General features: G+C 49.4%; 1 protein-coding gene across 1 annotated transcript in view; it reads right to left on the reverse strand.

The window, feature by feature from the left end:
* The window catches only part of SLC35F3 (solute carrier family 35 member F3), a gene marked incomplete at its 5' end in the record, with an annotated part of 288,352 nt that overhangs the window by 70,251 nt on the left and 195,901 nt on the right, over positions 1-22,200 (reverse strand). The window contains one exon of the mRNA XM_082854972.1: positions 14,164-14,488. Coding sequence (XP_082711098.1) covers positions 14,164-14,488 — 325 coding nt within the window. The remainder of the gene's footprint in view (positions 1-14,163; positions 14,489-22,200) is intronic.

The raw sequence follows: 22,200 nt of genomic DNA on the forward strand, positions 1-22,200 counted from the left end.
TCGCCAAAAGCGTACGCACATCCTGCTGTTTCTACCCTGGGCATTTCAAAAACAGACCGCAGGATGCGGGTCCCATTCCATCCAGGTTGAAGAAGGTGAAGGCTGACTTTGGTCACTGACACCGGCGACGTGGAGATCACCGGTGGTTTTGCCATGATCCATTTCCACCGAGCGGCGGGGATGGAAGTAGTGGTGGGGATAAAAAGTAGTGTGTTCAAGAAAAGAACCCAGGAAGAAAAACCAGAGACAGCAAGTAGAGACAGCTCTTTTGAGGAGTCTTTTGTTCTGCTTTAACCTCAGTCACTTAAAATCTCATCACATTCGGGAACCAGAGGCTCTGCCATCTTTGGGAACCTGGGAATCCCATGTGTGTGGCCAGTGGAGCAGAGAAGAGGAGGGCGGGCGATGCCTGCCTGGCCCTAATCTGTCTTGCTTGACACCCCCAAGTGGTCTCTGGGAGGAAGTCACTCGGCCCAACACAGAAGCCAAGGGAGGCTGGGAGATATAGTCCCTGGCTGGACACCCCCTCTTGGCAGTAACCCCACAATGTGGTAGGAAGAGTAGGGATCTCGTCATGGATTTCCCCATGTCTGCTGCAGGATGACTGCAAAGCTCTCCACGGTGCCAGCACACTACGGAATGCCAGGCGCTTGGCTGCCCCCGAGAGCTGGGGGCTTGCCCAGGAAGCTTGCCCAGCTCCGTCCCTCCTCTCCAGGGGAGATCTACGAAGCCTCACAAGCCCCGCAAAAGGATTCTGTAAAATGCGTGTGTACACATGCCTCTCAGTGCTCCTTGTCAGTTCCCCCTGCTCCCTCCGTGGGAGAAAACACCTTCACCAAGAAACAAGGGCTCTCTCTGAGCTGGACTTAAACATACCAACTGTGATCTAACTTTCATAAAACCAAACACTTGAAAAATAACCGATAAAGCATTGAAAAGACCCAATCCCCCCAACTTTAATCCATAATAAAATATTAACAAGCCGGTCTCCATCCTGCAGGTGGAGCATCTAAAGCCCGTCATTGAAAAAATTCACTTCCATTTCCCACCCCCCTGCCTAGAAACACACGGCAAACTATTCCACATAACGGTTCTAACATGTTCCTGCAATGAGGGAGCTTTAGTTTCCAGTGCTTCTAATTTCGTTTATGTTATAAATTAATAATGTATGTATGGTAGAGAGTAACTCATTAAACGTTAAGTGTCACGGAGTCAGGCACTTAGATAAGAAAAGCGAGAAAGGACCTAAGCACATAAATCATTTTGTTTCCTCTACTTGAAGCAGAAAACGGCTGAGGAGGTAAATGTAATGACTATGGTTCTATTTTAAAATATCCAGGAAGCACGAGAATAGAATTTGCATAAACATCGAAAAGGCAATCAGATTTGTCATCTTTTGTGACAAACTCAACTAGATGGTATGGGGTGTGGCCATCAAACCAATATGCAGTTTCCATGACAGAGAGCTTGCCAGGGCCAGGTTCACGGGCTCTGAGGCCCAGGAGACCCACCAACAGCTGGGGTCTCTCTTAGAACATGACGGCCCAGGCTGGGAAATGCATCTGAAGGGTCTCAGGGACCCTCAGCTGGAGACCCGCCCCCTGCCCCTCGCCAAGCTTTCAGGTCCAGACCTGGGTGATGGGTGGAGGGGAAGATTGGCCTGAGGGAGCCTGGTCTGCTCTGGCTCATGCTTGAAGTAGATAACACATGTTTTGGGAGTTCACTGGTGATCCAGTGGTTAGGACTCTGCGCTTTCACCGCCGAGGGCCCAGGTTCAATCCCTGGTCAGGGAACTAAGCTCCCGTAAGGTGTGGCAAGGCCAAAAAAAAAAAAAAGAAAATGTGATTTGGTGAAGGGAGGACTGACTCTCTGAAGCACTTGGCATGGACACTGGCTATATAAGGGAATGTGATTGGATTTTGCTTTAAAAATCAGAGGGCTTCCCTGGTGGCGCAGTGGTTGAGAGTCCGTCTGCCGATGCAGGGGACACGGGTTCGTGCCCCGGTCCAGGAAGATCCCACATGCCGCGGAGCGGCTGGGCCCGCGAGCCATGGCCGCTGAGCCTGCGCGTCCAGAGCCTGTGCTCCGCAACGGGAGAGGCCACAGCAGTGAGAGGCCCGCGTACCGCAAAAAAATAAATAAATAAATAAGGCATAACACATGGGGCAGGGGGTGGCGGAAGGATGGAGTGGGAGTTTGGGGTTAGCAGATGTAAGCTTTTATATATAGGATGGAAAAACAACAAGTTCTTAGTGTATAGCACAGAGACCTGTATTCAATATCCTACGATAAACCATAATGGAAAAGAATACTTTAAAAAATGTAAAAAAAAATGTAGAACCACAAAAGAAAACAAAAAATCAGGCATAACAATTTCTTGTGACTGCTCTCCCCGCAGGCTCCCAATTCCTTAGCTGAGGAAGGCCTATGTGGAATGTAATATAATGAAATAACGTAGGAAAGAATGCACGTACCAAAAAGTCCCTTTGCTCTGTGGCTCAGTTAGAAATGAAATTGCTCAGAGAAACACGTATGCGCAGTAAGGCTGTTAAGGCAGAGTATGCAAATTAACAATCACCACCATAGGGGTCACTGTTTCAGCAGTGGGAGGCGCCGTGACCACCATGAATTCAGTACCAACGAAGAGCCAAGTTCAGACAAGTACCCCGAATCTCGCAGCCAGCCTGTGGAAATAGGCAGTACTGGCCCATTGTTAAATGTCAGATCACTGAAGTGAAAGAAAACTTTGGAGCTGTGCAGATTTGTAAGCAGTAGATTTGGGAACCTGAATCAGCTGGACTCCAACGCCTGGGGTCCCTTCCCCCACCACGTGGCCTCGTTCTTCTCTGCATCCTTGGTGTCTGGTGTGAGCGTCACACTAGTAGGTGTGCAAATGCTGTATGGGGCAGGAAGCGGGGTGAAGGCTGTGGAAGCCATGATAATGGCTGTTCCCACGTCAGGGGTGACCACTCCAATTTAGCTCTGAGTTGTACACAATCAAGGCTAGAGTGGTGGCCGTGGAAGAAAAATGACACGATAAGGCGTGTCTGCTTTAAAGTTCTGCACTGTCCCAGCATTTCTGCTCCCTCTTTCTTTTTTAGCTTTCAAAAAACCAAAAAGAACATCAAGAGCTTGACAGGACATTGCTTTCTAGACATATCAATCACCTCGCATTTCTGGCTTGCTTTCAGCTCATTCTAGAATGACACATGGCATGTACCACATGAGTTCTCTGCCCTTTTCCTGGCAAACTTGTCTCAAAGCTCACTTCTGCCAAGAAATGCCCCCTTCCCAACACCCCAAAAGAATGACAAGGCAAGAAGCTGCCCTCTCTACTGTGGGCTCCACACCAGTTACATGACTTTCTCATGAGGAGAAAGACTCAGTCATGCGTGGTTGGAATGTTCTCCATCACCATCATTATCATCATCATTACCATTGTCATCACCATCACCATCGTCATTACTATCACCAACACCATCATCACCTTCATCATCACCATCATCGCCATCATCATCACCATGACCACCATACCATCATCAGATTCATCACCAACACCATCATCATTACTATCACCATCACCATCATCACCTTCATCATCACCATCCTCAGATTCATCACCATCATTACTATCACCATCACCATCATTGTCACCATTACCAACATCACCATGACCACCCATCACCATCACCATCATCACCATCATCACCATCCTCAGATTCATCACCATCACCATCACCATCATCTTATGATCTGCAAAGAGAAGGAGCCAGTGTTTGTGTGAGTCTGGGGATTCACATTTGGAGTCAACCAAAGATGGGTAGCCAACCTCTGGACCAAGCAAGGTTTGGGGCTTTATAGGCACTATCATATTTAATTCTGTTCAGTTCAAACACAAGATCTCTGCAGAAACTGGGAAAGCCTGGAAGAAGGGAAATGCCAATTGCAACACTCAGATGTAGGTATTAGGGTCTCCACTTTATGGATAAGGAGTGAGGCTTAGAGCTTTTAATGACTAAGCTACGGCAATATAGCCAAATGAAGGCAAAGCTGGGTTTCAAACGTGAGCTGACTGATGGCAAGCCTGCCTTCTTGTCATCTGATCACAGTGCCCCAAGCAAGGGCTAGCAGCATTCTCCTCCCGTCATCTATCCTGCCCAGGCATCACCTCCACGTTCCTTCCTATGAGGAAGAGTTTTGACCATTTCTTCCCTGCTAGCATTTCTGGAGAGGTCTGGGGTTGGAGCGAACAAAGGTCTCACGCCCTTTCTCTGAGCATCTGTGGCCTCTTTAGTATGGATCAGATTAGCATGGATGGTTTGGATTAGAGAGCTGTCAAAGTCCCTTTTTCATCTCTGGGATCTCTATGCAGATATCTTCTTCCCAAATGTAGTGAGATTTTAAAATTCCAATGCACCTATGAGCTGACTTGCTAGTCCTGATTCTCTGATTAGGAAGCACATGGAAAGTAAAAAATGGCTCAGCGTGAGCTGGTGGGATGGGCGGGGTCTGTGCCTCCTAGTCACATCAGTGGCATCCCCTCTTCCTGTAGCCCATACGCATCTGCACATGCCCCTCTGCACCTTCCCGCACGCCACGCACAGGAGCCCTTTTCCATCGCCTGACCTGTGCAATGTTAACTGCCCCTCAGGACCCGCTGGCTGAAGGATCCCCCTCTGGGATCTGGGGATCCCCGGCTCTCCACCTCTTACGCCACTCCAACACCGATCTTGCAAAGGTTCACAGGGACCATGGTGATTTGTGCTAAAACTGTTACTAAATCTCTTGTTAATAAGCACAGCCTAGGGTAACTTGACCCTCAAAGAGCCATAATCACCCTGATATGGCAATTATCTCAGTGGCTGGCATTCTTCAAGCCCACAAACAGATCATTGGAACCGACCTTTGGCAAAATTTCAATGAAACTGTGTGGGGAAACCACATGGCTGCAGTTGAATTAGACCTGCTCTGACATTACAAGGGTGCATTAGCATAACCCTTAAAGTGCTGCACTGCAAAGACCCATCCTTGATATCTGTTCAAGGATGGACAGAGAGCTCAGGTAACTGGGGGCTGAATGAGGGCTGAAGCACCTGAGGACAGAGGAGACTGGGAGTTAATATGACACCTCCTATTTGCCTGAGTGAAAGCTGAAGAGTTACTCGTAGAATGTTCTGGACTCATCTTTGTGGGTGTCTGGCTGTCACTGAACTTCCCTGGGATGAGGCCAGCAGCTGTTGAACTGAGACGTGGAGGTGGGACGGGCGTGACATCCACGGGGAAACTACAAGTACCGTGATGACAGGACAGAGCAGCGGGGACCTGGCGTAAATGTGCGAGGTCAGCGTCACCACATAGGGCACAGGATTGATGCTCTGTGTTTCGTGTCTCCACTGACGCATCCTTGAATATTTCAAATGCTGTCTTAAGACAGGCAGAGACTAGCTAAGCCTTTGTCAGCCACCATCATCTCATTTCTGCCTTGGCTGACATTGGGACCCTCATGATGTCTTATGACATCCTACTTAGATTCAGAGCACTGACTATGGGCCGTCCTGTGGCTGTACCACAGGTTCTGATGCACAGATGGCTACGTGTATGTGTGTTTGTGTGTGTGCATGTGTACGTATGTGTCTGTGTTTAGGGGGAAGGTGCTTTGCCTCAACAGCAAATCTGACCAAAATCTCCTGGTATGAAGATATTTTTAAAAATGTTTTATTTTATTTGAAGTATAGTTGATTTATAATGCCGTGTTAGTTTCAGGTATACAGCACAGTGATTCAGTTACACACACACACACACACACACACACACACACACACACACACACACACACACATTTTCTCTTTCAGATTCTTTTCCCTTATAGGTTATTTTAAAATATTGAGTATAGTTCCCTGTGCTATACAGTAGGTCCTTGTAGTTACCTATTTTTTATACAGTAGTTTGTGTCTGTTAATTCCAACCTCCTAATTTATCCCTTTCTCCCCGTTCCCGTTGAAGATGTTTATGCATAATTACCATTATTTACCAGCAAACAGAAAACACGGGCCCAGTGAACAGCTGCAGTTCCCCAATATTTTGCCCATTTCTTTTAAACCAGTTACAAAAACAAACAACAACATCAACTGCAAGGGCTCCGGATGCAGCTTGTGCTCCTCGCGGGGCTGATTCTTGGAAATAAGACAGGAAACAAGAAGGCTACGAGTTAGGAGGAAGGGAAAAGGCAAAGAGATGGCTGAGCCCAGGAAATGCCTCTGTCCCTGGGCCTGAAGCTGGTGGCCACACAGGGCTCTTGGACCCCATGGAGGCCGTGCTGGTGAGACCTCCTTGCCACTGGACTCCTGTATCCTGTACTCTAAGTGGGGCTTAACCCTTGGGCTCTGGACATCTCAAGGGCAGGGTCCTGTGGCGCATGTTCACAGTTGACAGTCATGAGTGTACATTACTGTAGCAACGAATAGAGAATGAATGAATGAGTGAGTAACGGGGGCTAACCCAGGCTTTTGGGTGTGGACGGGGTGAGGAGATGCTGGTATAACCACAAGCGCCTTCAGAAGGACAGACAGACAGGTCCCCAGCCTGACATCAATGTTTCTCTGCCCAGCACCTCCACTCCAGCCCTGCCCCATCTTTCTTCACAGCACTCGGCACCCTCTGACCTACTGTATTCTAGTTGTTTGCTGTTTGTCTCCCCACTAAAAGGTAAGCCCCATGAAGGCGGGAATTTTCATTTGCTTGGGTCACTGCTGTTTCCCTAGCACCTAAAACAGTGCCTGAGGGACTTCCCTGGTGGCACAGTGGTTAAGAATCCACCTGCCAATGCAGGGGACACGGGTTCGAGCCTTGGTCACATGCTGCAGAGCAACTAAGCCCCTGCGCCACAACTACTGAAGCCCACGTGCCTAGAGCCCGTGCTCCGCAACAAGAGAAGCCACTGCAATGAGAAGCCCGCGCACCGCAACGAAGAGTAGCCCCCGTTCGCCGCAACTAGAGAAAGCCCACATGCAGCAGCGAAGACCCAACACAGCCATAAATAAATAAATTTATTTAAAAAATAATTAAAAAATATAACAATGCCTGACATACAGAAAACCCTTAGCAGATTTTGTGGAAGGAGTGAAGGGCTATCTCTATCTTCTTAGAATGGAGGGTCCCTGTGGCCTTGTTTACAGAGCGCCCTCACCCTCTGCAGAACAACTGTTGATGGCAGCAACGGGCCAGAGCACGTCCAGGGCTCAGGGAAGAAAAGGCAAGCAAGAGGTCCCATCAGCGTGCATCAGCTAGGAGGCCCGGCAGTGCCAGGAGGGCAGGGCGTGCTGGGGCATCGCTATTTACGGCGGCCTCGGCCATGCGTTCATACCCACATCGGGCCTGAAAAACATGTACTGGTGTTTCCCAGAAAGGGAAACAATTTCCAGAATGCTTGAGTTGAGTGAGAAAATAACCACTGAAATGCTTTTCACCAACACAGGAGTCTGCTTTCAACTGAAGAAGTAGCTGACAATTCAAAGCAAGAGACCTGGCCTCGTAATACTTCAAGGTCTACACCCAAAACAAAGAAACAAACAAAACCCCAAAATACTGAGTCATTCTACCTCTGACGTGAAACGGGCACATGTTCTGTAATCAGTTATGTGATTAGCACTCTCCTGCTTTTGAAAGCAGCTCTGATTATATCAGTCCCGGATTCAACAACTTTCAGAGGCTCCCACTGCCTGGGGAATAAGCCCCAGCCCCTTAAGCCAGCACCCACAGGGCCCCCCACCCCGGCCTCTGACCGTTTAGTCCCGCACCCCACTTGGCCCTGTCCTCAAATCCAAGCTGCAGCCCAGCCAGCCTGCCCCACGGTTGCCTGCCATTACACCCCATTCTGTTTTTCATATGGGTCTCTCTCCCACTTGGATGTGAGCTCCTAAGGTCGGGAACAACATCTGTGTCACTCACACATGCCCACATGCCCCCGCGGATGAAAAGTGGCACCTGCCATACCAGTAGACAAAGGATGTGGCAGCCACCGAGCCATCACATCACAGCCGCCCCGACGGTGCGCCCGGAGGGAACTCAGGATGGAAGCAGGACGCCCACCACCAAGCCCTCAGCCGCTGCAGCCACCCCCAACCCTATGCCCTGAGAGGACTCAGGATGGGGAAGCACAGGACGCTGGCCCCAGATAGCAGAGGTGCATATCCAAGGGATGATTTCTGTGAGCACAGACTCTTGCATCTTCCCATGCATAGAAAAGCGCTGAAGTCCTTAACTTTGAGATGTCTGGTTTTCTTTAATGAACGGTAATCTTCTGATGTTCCGACTACCTGGTCTTTGTTGCAAAAACTCCCGTATATCCTGGCTACCCCCTTACCCCTTCGGAACAGTCCCTCAGAGCGATCTGAGAGGCTGTGTCCCGGGCTTAAGCCCTCAGAATGTCCACTGAATAAAACGTAACTCTCAACTTTTAGGTTGTGCATTTTTTTCAGTCGACACCCCGACACACAGACATCAAGCCCGCGCCTGTTCTACGGGCCCGGCCCCCGTGTGCCCTCCGTTCCGTCCTTAACAGAGGGATGGTGGCACTGCTGAAGGTTCAGTCTGATGGCTTCTCTGCCCCCCACTCCCACCGCCTGCCCACATTCGCACCAGAAGCCAACCTTCTCTGCATATGCGTGTAGGAGTCAGGGGGTCTGCTGCCGCCTGCCCTTCCGCTCCTCTGCGGCTCTCCACCCGCCTTCCACCCCCGATCAGAGCTTCCCATGGGCCGTGCTCTCTCAGCCTCTGTGCCATTCCCACGCTACTCTGCCTGCCTGGGACTCAGCGCCTACAGGACCATCTGCTTGTCTTCCAAGAGACTGCTCCTCGGTCACTTCCTCTAAGAACCCTTTCCGCCTGTCCCAGGAGCCGCGCACCTGGGCCTCTCCCTTGGGCCCCCTGCACACACCCTCACCTTGCCTGGCTATCTGACTCCCTTACCGGGCTGCGGGCTCCTTGAAGACAAGGACCAGCTATGCTTCTGTCCCTGAGAAGAGGTGCAATAACCACTTCCAGAAGGAGGGAGCCTCCAGATGGTGACCGAGCTCTGCTCTGCTCCTTACACTCTGAAAGTTTCAGCGGCGAGACCCCTTATGGAGCCCGCGTAAGTCTGTGCCGCTACGAACGCACAGCCGGCCCTCGGGGGACTGAAGACAAACGAGTGGAATCAAAACTGTCCTTTCTCGGCTCAGAACGTCTGCGGGCGTTTCTGAAACGGAATCAACTGGCTAGCTTCCAGAAGCCTGGAACTACAAAAGACCGAGGGAAACATCTGTTACCACTGTATCGTTCGTTCACTCCTCTGGCAGCCGCAGGAGAGCAGAAGCTTCTAGTGTTTGCTCATGAAAAGAGGTCAGTACTGGGAGAAGTTCCTGGAAGGCCTTCTGACGAGCCGGCAAGTGCCCCACATCTGCTCTGGCTGATTCCTGCTGGCCGTGGCAGCCCTGGGATCCGAGACGCTGTCCTCCTGTCCCAGGGTCAGAGGGGCTGGGAGGCTGTGTGTCATCACACCTGCCCTTGACAGTCTCCCCAGGGCCATGAACCTGACACGGCCTCCCCTGTGTGCCTCCCTCTGGCGCCTGGCTTTGCACAGACTCCTGGGAGCTGAACCCCCTCTCAAGTCACGCCTACAGTTTCTGCAGCGCCCACACGCATCTCTGTGGCCAGAGCCCTCCCTGGGTCCTGGACACTACTGCTTCCTCAGGGCATCCCTGAGACTGGCTATCAGTGAGAAACAGGGAAGGTGAGGGAGGGGTGTTGATGGTCTGAGGAAAGAGAAGAGCTCACTTTACTCCCGGAGGTCTGGGGTGGTGTCACTGGGGAGACCACAGGCTTGAGGCTGAAAACCCAGGACAGCTGGGCTTGAGAGGTTTTCACATGCACACTCTCATTCCTGACAATAGTGCCCCATCATCACCCCGATCATTCCAGAATGCCCTGTGCAGCCAGCAGACCTGCAAGCTGATTTCTGCAAGGTGTAACACCTGCATGACCCTGCAGGGGTTGGCCACTCCCTGTAAGACCCACCCCTGCAGTTTAAACAGGCCACCACGAGGCGGCCGATGAACTGACCAGCGGCTGCCTCGCACCCCGTGGAGAATATCACAATAGGATTTCTGGCATTTTTATGGCATTTCACAGTGCACGTACGGGGTCTCATACGATCACACGACAACCTTTTGTGCTGGGCAGTGCGTGTGTCATCACCCTCCGTTTACAAATGAGCATCTGAGGCTCCCGGAGCTTAAAAGACTTGCCCATGGAGCCTCCCCTCCCTTGCAAGTGGCAGCGGAGTAGGACTCAAAACAGCCCTGGGGCCTGAAGCCAGTCACTCATGGTACGGTGAGTCCTGCTTCCTACTTGCTTGGGCAGATCAGCAACCTTTTAAACACCGTGCAGCGGAGGCTCAACAACTCCAGGGCCTTTACAGTCCAAGCCCAGCCCGTGGGTCAGCCGCATTAGCATCTCCTGGAATCTCCTTAGGAAAGCAGAGCCTCGGGTCCACACAGACGTACGGAATCATCGTCGGCTCTTCAACAAGATCTCGGAGACGCCTAGGGTTTGAGGAGCCCTGTGTGAGGCACCACCTGCTTTCCTCCCTGTGCTTTGGGTGACTCTTCTAGCTTCACGGTGGGGAAGTAGCCTCGGCGGGGAGGGCTCAGAGAAAAGAAACTTCTACCTGATTGCTTCTTGAAAACCACAAGAAAAGCTGGCTTATTGGGCCAGCCTCCCTCTCTGAAAACGGTCTCTACCTTTTCCCTTTTCTCCCCTGCTCCCTGCTGCAACACTTTCACCCAAAGACACATCTCCTCAGTTGACTCTCCATCTTCTCCATTCACTTTGATACAAGCACAAACATGGAAGATGTGATTTCAGTTTGCCTTGACTTCTGGGATTCCTAAAGTCTGTTTAAAGAACTCCTAATTCTGTAGGGGATGAAAAGGTACAAATTACTGATACCAAGCAGGACCCTGTGGGGCTCCTGGGCACAAAAGCCTTTCTGTGTTCCCCATTTGTTGATTACAGGAAATAGGCTTCATTCAGCCTCCAAGACCTTCCCTGAGTTCCAAGGGGCAGGTTCAGACCGTTGCAAATTAGGGAAGGGAGGGGATGCAGAGACAAGAGAGGAACAGTCAAGAAACAATAGCGCAGCCTTGGGGCCGGTGGGGGTTCCCCCTCAAGGGATACACAGAACAGTATCTTTGAGCTGTTTTGCAGACACTGAAACCCTCACCAGGTGGAAGAAGTTAACTGTTTGCTGCCCACAAGCGCGTAGACCCCAGACTGGTTGGAACCAGAAGGTTGATGATGCAGACTCCCGCTTACCTCGCCACCAACCAGTCAGAAGAAGGTCCATGAGCTGATCACACCCTCTTTGAACCACTGCTATAAAACTCCTCACTACTCCCTCCAGGTCCGGACACACAGTATTGAGGGCATTAGCCCGCTGTGTCCCCCTTTGCCTGGCAAAGCAATAAAGCTCTTCTTTTCTACTTCACCCAAAATTCTGTCTCTGAGATTCAGTTTGGTGTTGGGGTACAGACGCCTGATTCGGCTTCACTACTAGGTATAAAACAAGCTACAAGGATATATGGTACGATACAGGGAATATAGCCAATATTTTACAATAACTATAAATGGAGTATAACCTTTAAAAATGGTGGATCACTATATTGCACACCTGCAACTTACATAATACTGTACATCGACTATACTTCAATTAAAAAAAAAACCCGGCCAAAAAAAAAAAAGAACTCCCAGTTTGAGTTGTGACACAGTGACACATTTTTCTCTCCTTTTTTTGAGAAAGAATGCCCCTTCACTCCTCCAGTGGTGTGCATGGCTTAACTGACATACCCAAAAATTGGCTGCTAAATTAGCAGCTCTGTCTAGCCACAGGGAGAACACAGTTTACAATCAAAGATTTTTTTAAGTGGTGAGCTAAGCTTTATTACAGAAACTGGGCAAGGTTTGAACTGGCTTCTCTAATCAAGTGATGGTTTTGCCCCCTGCCCCCCACTGTTCTCCAGTTGACACACCAGTCACCATCCTCCTCTCATGATTCTTCCCAGATACTTTTTACAGGAAGACAATAAGCTTCCTTATCAAGGAAATCAAGGAAGTCAAGGTGTGATGTCTTTCTATGTTTAATCTGCCTCAATGACCTTTCATTTTTTCCTCCCTTGACCTTCTACCCAACTTCGTTGGTAAAAGAGCTTCCTTCCTTCCGCGTTGTTTTCAGCACAATTGGTTAATGGTGCCAGGCCTGCCCTAAGTGGCCAGCAATGCTAGTCTTGTCCCAAGGTAAGTGTCACATCGAGGATACATCTTTAGGGGAGGAGAGGTTCCTGCTCCTCAGGGGAGGCCCTCTTTGAGCTGCCATGTTTGAAGGGAGCAGCAAAAGACCATTTCCTCTTCCCTCCAGTAATTCTCCATCAAGAAAGGGCACATGAGCTCACTTTATGAGAGGCAGCAGCAAAATATTCTACTCCGTTTCAAGAAAGGCAAACTCCTAATTACAAACTGAATACACTCAGGGCTCCTTTACGGTTAACTACATCATTTACTGAATACTCGCTTTTCTCCGGGACTACAAGCAGGCCGTTATTTCTCCCTTGCCTTTGGGACAATCTGGGGCCCTGTCAACGTTCCTAAACCGATCTGTTTCAGCCTGCTTTCCGCTGCTGCTCAGAAGAGGTACATCAAGTGTCTCTTGAGCAATTTCTGGCTGGTCCATGAAGCCACTGGTTTAAGTCAACGCTGGCAATGCCCCAGGCCTGGGCAACGAACGGTTCCAGGCTCCAGGCTGCCACGTGCTTTGCTTTGAGAATCCCCTCTGAGTCCCTTCCAGCACGGGGACCTGTGACGCCGGTCTTGTGACTCAATCTGAGCTCCAGCAGTTCCTCTTCTTCTAGCATGAGCGCTCTGACTTACAACTTTTAAAGGAGCCGGTCCAAATTCCCTCTGAACACTACACCTCCAAGTCTAACTTTACAGCGACAAAACGGTAGAATCTCAGAAAAAATTCTGATCGGAGTGTAACCTCCATTCCCAAACCTCCTTGCTCCTTGGACCCCATGACGTTTTTAGCTAGCTTGCAACTTCTAAGGGTAACTTTTCAGAATGCGGCTGAAGTCTGAAGCAGATGGTAAATGGGACGTGGTGACTGTATGCGGGGGGTGCTTGGTGGGGTGGCGGTAAAGTGGGGAAGAAGGCGGTACTGAAAGAGTAATACAGCCCTCAGCTTTCAAATTTTTTCCCACCTCTGGGGCTGACGAAAGATACATTCCCAGGGCCTATCTGGTCACCTTGGCCAGCATGCTTTCCCTGGGTTTTTTTTTCTGAGTAGATCTGATTTGGGCCAACAGTGGGTCCTTGACGTAGCCACAGAAGACCTCAGCTTTGGGTGACCATGAGATCCAGGGACTGGCACAGATGGGACCCCGAGGCCAACACGGACCATCCAACTCCCAAGGAGGCTGGGGGAGCCCTGCTGTACGTTGTGGCAGAGGGCTGGTGTCAGGGTTTCTGTCCTCTTTTAAAGGGAGGTCATATCAATGAGGAAATACCGTGAGATCATATCAACGAGAAAATACAGTCAACAGAGCTCAAAGAGTACCTTGACTTTGACGACCCCATGGGTCTGCCAGATGTTCAGACCCATGCAACCACATAACCAAAGGAGGAAAAGGCTTGGGTTGGAGAGGAGAGGAGAAATCTTCACCACGAACATCGCCACGTGGGAAGGTAAGTTACAGAAAGCAGCCAGGTCCCCTGGCTCCATGGACCTGTCCCCAGCCCAGTCTGAGGAGGGATAAAAGAGCTACAGAGTTTTCCCATTTCTACCCTTTCTGGGCACCTACCACAGCACACCTCCGGAAGATGCTGCCTTCTCCTGTCTAATACAAAGCAGTTCCTAGCATTGAGGGGCTCGGGGCAGAGGAAAGGTGTTACCACTCTGAGGGGAGAGGATGCCGAGCCTGCAACCTCACTAAGACAGCAGGTGACACGGTGACTTCTCACCACGGTGCCCACTGGCCCCTCCCAATGACCGCCACTAGGGCAGCCCGGTAGCATCAGCGATCGGGAGAGCAGCCCAGCGCCGGGCCGGCATCCCGGCATTCCGGAGCCACCTACCTGTATCTCTGCTTCACCGACTGTTTCTCTGCCGACTTGCAGACGTGGCCCGCGTAGTACAACGGGAAGAATAAAAAGTTCCAGTTGGTGGCAAACCACGTCAGGATGAAGGGAGCATCGAACTTCCTGAAGGTCAGCTTGGCGAGCTGGGTGGCACCGGCCCAGGAGGAACACACGCACAGCACCACTGCCACACCCCAGAAGATCTTCTTGAGCTGCGCCTGGGAACATCTCCAGCAGCGAGGGCTCGGTCTCCCGCCCGTGTCGGTCCCCACCGGCGCCTGGGCCTCTGCCGGGCCCGGGGGGTCCCGGGGGCGCTCCTCCCCTGGGGGAAGAGAGGGGCACGGTTAACCGGGGCCTCCACACGCCCACCGTGGCCAGGAGCAAGACAGCAACCAACTGTCATTGTCATGGCCAGCCACCCGGGGGAGGGAAGTGGAGATGGGGATAGGGGTGTGGATGCAGCTTCCTGACACGAAACTGAAAGACATTTTCAGTGGTTTCCTTCTCCTCTAGAATCTTGACCCTCAAAAGATGGTGCATGGGCTGGCAGCATCAGGACCATCCCCAGCCTGTTGGCAATGGAAAATCTCAGGAACCCTGGTGTCAGAATCCTTACTTCGAGAGGTGCTCTCTGGGCCCATCTGGAGAAGTGGAAGCATTTCTCCAGAACCCACGGAGTGGCTCAAATAGTTCACCAAGTGTCAGCTCACACGGAGTGATGTGCTACCCGGCCTGGGCAGTGCTAGGGGCTGCGGGTTCCCCCCCTGAGGAGGTCATAGGTCTTGACCTCTAAAAGCTCCCAGGACATTGAGAGAAGCTCCTCCCCGCTGTTACTTAAGGGCAGGGATGCCAAGAGTCTCATCTTCTTTTGCACGGAGAGCCAAAAAAGATCTGTCTCTCTTATTTCTCTATTTGCTCTTACTGACTTCCAGCTGATGGCCGTCAGTCCCACTTTGAAGTGTTACTTAAAAACCACAGCCTCTGGCAGCTGGTGCTGTGCAAGGCCTCAGACGCTCTTGTGTGACTCCTGGAAACCAGGCTACAGGCCAGAGCACGGCTGTGCAGCAGCACTGTTCCCACAGACCATGAGAAGGGTGGAAAAGGCGTTATTTTCCACTGTTTGGTTTTCATTCATGATTGTGTGCAGGTCAGTCCTCTGGAAATTTAAACAGAGCTGTAACTTGTATCAGATGTGACCGTGGATGGATGTGAATTTCCAGGCGACAGCCTACTTGACTTTTATATGTTCAGCCAGGCACTTAGCTGAATGAGGGCACACAGTATAGGGGTACAGGAGATGGGTACAAAATATAATGGCGTCAAATGTACTCTATGGATTTTGTTTAAACTTAGCAGTAACTTAAATAGCTCTAATACCATGAAACCAAGTTTTGTACATCATACTGTCTGAAATATAATAATCCTACGAGGAAAAAATCCTGATTCAAGGTAGCCTATTATATAGGGATTAGCTAATCCTATCATTAATTGACAGGTCTGGTTTTATCTCTTTTCTTTTTTTTTTTTCTTTTTTTTTTTTTTGGCCTCAACTCGTGGCTTGTGGGATCTTAGTTCCCCGACCAGGGATCGAACCCGGCCTTTGGCAGTGAAAGCGCTGAGTCCCAACCACTAGACCACCAGGGAATTCCCTGGCTGTATCTCTTTTAGCCAAAGGTCATCCTAAGCCTTCGTGGCTGGCCAAGGAGAGATAATGTCTTTACTGACCCAAAATCCTTGACCCCATCTGTACTGTGCTTCTTGACCTGCTTTATTAATATTTAATCTCCCTCTTCCTCTTTCTTTCCATGTGTGCATATACCTGAGTCAGAAAGCCCTTGGAAAACCAAGTGGCTGACCACCTCTGAACTTCCAACAAGTTGTCTGTTTCTGGCATGGGCTGCAGGGCAGGGAGAAGCAGAGGGGGAGAAGCAAGGCAGATTCCTCCCCTTTTGTTTGATGCCCTCCCACCAGGACGTCTTGATTTTGTTCACAAGGAATCCCTACAACTTATGGCAAATTCATTTTCAGACAGACGCATGCACGTTTCAATTTATACACTGGTTCTCTGACGTTTGGGGTGAGCCTCTGCAACCCTTCACTACCGGGATAATTTTCAAGCAGTGTTGTGGGCGGGCAGATTCCTCGACTGCCAGCATCAACCATCAGAAAGTCCTACTGAAAAGATAATTACGGAGATGAAGAAAAAAGTCCACCTCGAAAGGCAATGCAGTTTCACGGTACTAACTGGCCATTTAAGAAGAGAGTCTGGAGGAGGTTGAAAACAATTCAGGCTCACAGCGTGTTTTTTCTTCTAGTTTTGCATCATGGCAGATTAAGTTTTAAGTTTTAAAACTTAAAGGATGAAGCGGAGACTGATGCTATGGTGCTGTTACAATGAAAGAGAAAACTCACCAAATCATGTAAGATTGTACTGTTCAAATGCTTTTACAGATTTGGATAAAAGAAGTTATTCTCTAACTTTGTAAGCTCTCTGGCTTATTTGACCAGGGCAATACTGATAATACACAAACAAAATAAAGACATGTTGCGCTCTATTATTTAAAAATAAGATAGAACGATGTTTCCCAAAGTGTAACGCAGTTAACAGGTATATAAGAAAAAAAGGATCCTACAATCAGAAAAGCTTGGCAAACACCAGGTAAGTCAGACAGGTTCCTTTGCTGTAGGAGTATTCAGGGCTAATGGATGTGGTGGATTTCCAAAAGGCAGCCAGAGAATGTGTGCTTCCCATATTATCTAAATGTAACACCTGTGATAGGACTGGGGTCCCTTGGAACACACTTTGGGAAACACTGGACTAGACCCATAAAGAATCAGAGGTATCCAAACCTAATTCATCACAAACTTTCCGTTTCCCCACACCGAGTCTCTTATAGTAGTAATCACTTATCAATTTCAATACCCGCTCATTCCTAATAATTCTTTTAAACTAGACCTACTTCATGTAAACTAAAAATATTCTTTACAGAATCTTTAGAAAAGTACTGCATGGAATAAATAAAAAGCAATGCACTGTATACTAATCTTAGTACCCAGAGATATCGCTGGACATTTTGCTGCACTTTTCCCAGTCTTTTTGTATCTTTGCACGAAACACACACACACACAGCAAAACTGGGAGCATACTGTATTTTCGGCCAGCAGTCATTCACCCTGATGCATAAGAGCGTGGACTTTATAAATCTCACAGGGCTCTGTATAGTACGACGCATCCTAGGAGCGTTTCAATCCGCTAGGAGGTTGCCATGAAGTCTCCATCTGCCGTGTGCCAAGAACTCTGGGCGGTCAATAAATAAATATAAAACATGATTACGTCCCGCTCTTCAGGAACTTACAGTCTACCTGGGAGTGACAAAATGGATCTATGAAAGAATTACAGAACAACTACAAATGGAGTGATTTGACTGTAACACAAATTCTGAAGACAGCGCAACCAGTGCGGGCTGTGATCACAGCAAGAAGGGCCGGAGAAAGCGGAAGCCTGGCCTGGGCCTTGCAGTGTAGAAAGGCTGAGGAACAAGAGAAGCAAAGTTCAGGGCCAGGAACACGCCTGGTCTGCCCCAGGAGCGGTGAGGAAGGGGGTGAGATCTGAAATCCACCGTTTCCTTGGCCCACTGTGATTCTCAATCTTGCTTTGGTCAGACACGCAGTAGGAGAAGTGGCCAGGCTGGTGGAAGGGACTTCAGCAAGTTCAGATTTTGGAATTTACATTCTCTAGGAAGTAAATACACATTGTACATGCCCCAGTGTCCATAACAAACAGATAAAGTTAGTTGAAGCATAGGTATAGAATGACATAATGAATTCGGTTAGCAGACGCGTTTATTCTCCGCGATTTGAAACGCAACAAAGGCATCCCACCCTACCATTCTCAAGGTCATTTTCAACAAGCTGTCCAACTGATGCTCAGATTTCAGAGAGAAGGAATTACACTGGGGTGGGGGGGTGGGGGCGGAATATCCACTCTCAAAAGCCTCTCATATCTTACCGTGCAAGAAACTTTGGTTTACTTTCTCTCCCCTCCTAAATTAACAAGTCGAGGGATTCCTCTGTGCCTGGTATCTCTCTTGTATCACCCCTGAAAGAGGCAGTACAGAGTGCCTCGAAGAAATCAGTACTGAGCCTCACACTGTGTCCTGTCCCAGCTCCTCTGACTCTTATCATACAACTAGAAATACTGTTTATGTCACCCTCACTCACTAACATCCCTTCCCCACTAACAACCCCTCTATTTATGATCTTGAACTTTCCATCTTAACCTTGCACTTGAGCCAAGAGTTCTGGGCTCAGCGCAAAGTAGATTATATTCTCTGGCCCAATGGTTGTGCTGACAGATGCGGTCACTGCTGCCTCTAAAGGCTTAGTTTACGCCACTTAATTCACTCGGAAGCGCTGGGGGACAGGCGGGCTCTCCCCAGTTCTATTGCCAGAGCTGCCTCCACTGAGCATTTTGGAGAAAGGGGTGTGTGTGTGTGTGTGTGTGTGTGTGTGTGTGTGTGTGTATGTGTGTGTGTGTGCGTGTGAGGGGAGTGTTCTCCAGTATACAGTGTATACTCCACGGCGTGCCAAGATATAACCGTACCTGTGCGTGAACTTCCATCCTGAGCTCTGCTCTGAGTCAGGCAATTTACTGAAACCATGTATTAGTCCTACCTGCAGAATCACACCTGATACTTCTCTCCTACCAGGAATCTATAAAACACATGCACTCTTTGGTCAAGCAGTACCTAGAGGAAATGTCTGCTCAGCGGAAGGAAACTCTAGGTCCTAATGGGTGAGCTGGAGGTCTGGTTTAGCCGCTAACTCATTCTGGGACCCAGGCAAGTCCTCTGTCTCTCTCACGAGCTGTCCATTGCTTTCTGCTGAGCAAATGATGACCTGGGGGCTTTTTAAGTTTATTTAGTGAAAGCCATTTCTCCAATGAGAAAGCTAGAACAATTGGAAAAATCACTCACTCTCAACTTCGAGTTCCCATAAAATGGCTCTTGCAAACCTCCAAGAGAACACAAATGTTTCTTTTTCGAGGTCCCCTGAGAATAGGGAGACCCTTGGTGACGCTCTCTGAAGAAGTGTCCAGGAAGTTTTGCACTTAGAAAGTGCAAGAGTCATGTTTTAGGGATGAGGGACCCAGTGCTGGGCTCAAAGACCACCCACTGGCTGGCCTGGTCCCAGCCTCCTGAAAGCAGAGAGATAGCATTGTGTAGAGACCAGGAGAAGACACCTCCCAATGACACCTCCATCAGTAGATCTACACAGTTAATTTTTCACAGCTTTTTTTTTTTTTTTTTTTTTTTTTTTTGCGGTACACGGGCCTCTCACTGCTGTGGCCTCTCCCGTTGCGGAGCACAGGCTCCGGACGTGCAGGCTCAGCGGCCATGGCTCACGGGCCCAGCCGCTCCGCGGCATGTGGGATCCTCCCGGACCGGGGCATGAACCCGCGTCCCCTGCATCGGCAGGCGGACTCTCAGCCACTGCGCCACCAGGGAAGCCCCTCAAAGCTTTTTTGAGGCTTAATTTTCATAACCATAAAATTCACTTGTTTCAGGATTGCAATTCATGATCCTCGGTAAATCTACAGAATCGTGAAACTATATCACCACCATCCAGTCTTAGAACATTTCCATCACCACAAAATGGGTCCTCACGCACATCTGTAGTTGCTCCCCATTCCCCCCGCCTCAACCCCAGCCAACCACAAATCTGCTTTCCATGTGTACAGATTTCCCTCCTTTGTATATTTCATATGACTTTGTAAACTTTCACATCTGACTTCTTTCACTTAGCATAATGTATCTGGGGTTCCTCCACGGCATACACAGCATGCATCAGGAGTTCATTCTTTCCACGTCTGGGCAGTAGTCTATAAGGATATTCCATATTTTGTTTTTGTTTTTAACTTATTTATTTTTGGCTGCATTGGGTCTTCACTGCTGCACACGGGCTTTCTCTAGTTGCGGCGAGTGGGGGCTACTCTTCGTTGCGGTGCGAGGGGTTCTCATCACAGTGGGCAGAGCACGGGCTCTAGGGGTGCGGGCTTCAGTAGTTGTGGCATGAGGGCTCAGTAGTTGTGGCTCGTGGGCTCTAGAGCGCAGGCTCCATAGTCGTGGCGCACGGGCTTAGTTGCTCCACGGCATGTGGGATCTTCCCTGACCAGGGCTCGAACCCGTGTCCCCTGCATTGGCAGGCGGATTCTTAACCACTGCGCCACCAGGAAGTCCCATATTTTGTTTATCCAGTCATCAGTTGATGGACAGGGGTATAGTTTCCAGTTTTTTTGGCTACTGTGAATAAGGCTGCTATGAACACTCATATATAAGTCTTTGTGTGGATATGTTTTCGTCTCTCTTGGGTGGACTAGTTAAGTTTTCAGCCCACAAACATTTATTGACACCTACTGTGGGGCGTAAGGCAGACACCCCCTTCCCTAGGAGAGCCTGCTCAGCCTGAGTGGAGGGGCTTACAATGCCCACGTCATAGATGGTTCTGTGTCTCCAAATCCAACCCAAACAAACACAGTTGACGGCTGCTCTGGGAATACAGCCACCACCCTTTTATTTTTCTGGATTGCCCAGGGGAAGAGGGCTTGATGAACAATTTTCCCATTTGTTGATCACTGATGCATACACCCGTTCAGGGCCCAGCCACCCAACTAAATAGCTTTTATAAAATCAGGAGCTTGGAAGAAAGCTTTTGTTTATGGCCATTTGCAAGTGTAATTCATCTCCCAAAAATGCAGTTCGGGTTCTGTTTGTCTCATCTACTCATTAAATACTTACTCAGTGAATTTATGGGTGATTGTTTTTTCTCAGGCAGTGGTTCGGAGGAAAGGGAAGAAAAGGCTCTCTCGTGTATCAGGCCACCATGGGCCCTGGGTGTCCCCAAAGCAATCCTGATTTTACATATCCCGACCAATGATGTCCACCTGTAGTTGCCAGACCATCTGTTTGGATTCTTGGACTTTGGGTCAGAAAATGTTCCCACTATTCATACATGCTGAGACCTCAGCCGTGCTCCTAACTGGCACTTGTCCCTGGGAAAAGATAGAATCCACAGATAATTAAACCTGACTCTGAGTAAGGGAGAAGAAGGAGGGCACAGGGAAGTAAAACACAAGTGACAGTTATTTTTTAATTTTTTTAGGCCGTGCCGTGTGGCTTGCAGGATATTAGTTCCCCAACCAGGGAACTGAACCTGGGCCCACAGCAGTGAAAGCGCCAAGTACTAACCACTGGATGGCCAGGGAATCCCCCAAGTGCCAGTTAAACACACAGCATATATGCCGTGTTCTCTGCCAGGAGATGATATACCTTTTTTAAAAAACCTGTCTTAATGTTGGAGTGTGACTATCCTTGCTTTGCGGATGGGACAGCTGAGGGTCTGACAGTTACTCTCCCAAGGTCACAGACTAGTGAGGGGCTGAATGCAGTTCCAAGCATCTGTCTGACTCCAAAGCAACCAGAGGAATGCAGAGCATCCTTAGTCTTCCCTTTGGAAGTTGATCAGGGCCATGGTGCTGAACACCCCAGTCAGAACTGCCGATCACTAAAGAGGGACTTCAAGATTCCAAGAGGACAGACTCTGTTTTTAAATTTGGAACATCCTGAGTATGTATGGAACTCTGGGCTGGGACTCACCAGCACGGAATGAGGGCTGTTATGAGATGAGTGTCTGTGTCCTCCCTCAGTTTATATGCTAAGACTATAACCTCCGGTATGGCTGTATTTGCAGATGGAGCCTCTAAGGATATAATGAAGGTTAAATGAGGTCATAAGGGTGGGGCCCTGATCTGATAGGGTTGGTGGACTTATATTCTCCTGTCTTCTCTTTGTGCACATAGAGGGGAAGCATGTGAGGGCACAGCAAGGAGGTGGCCATCTACAAACCAGGAAGAGAGTCCCCACCAGAAACCAAATTTGCCCACACCTTGATCTTGGACTTCCAGCCTGCAGAACTGTGAGAAAATAAATGTCTGTTAAGTCATCCAAGCTGCGGTACTTTGTCATGGCAACCTGA

The sequence above is a fragment of the Leucopleurus acutus genome, assembly GCF_964270905.1.
Source record: "Leucopleurus acutus genome assembly, chromosome: 14".
Taxonomy (NCBI): Eukaryota; Metazoa; Chordata; class Mammalia; order Artiodactyla; family Delphinidae; genus Leucopleurus; species Leucopleurus acutus.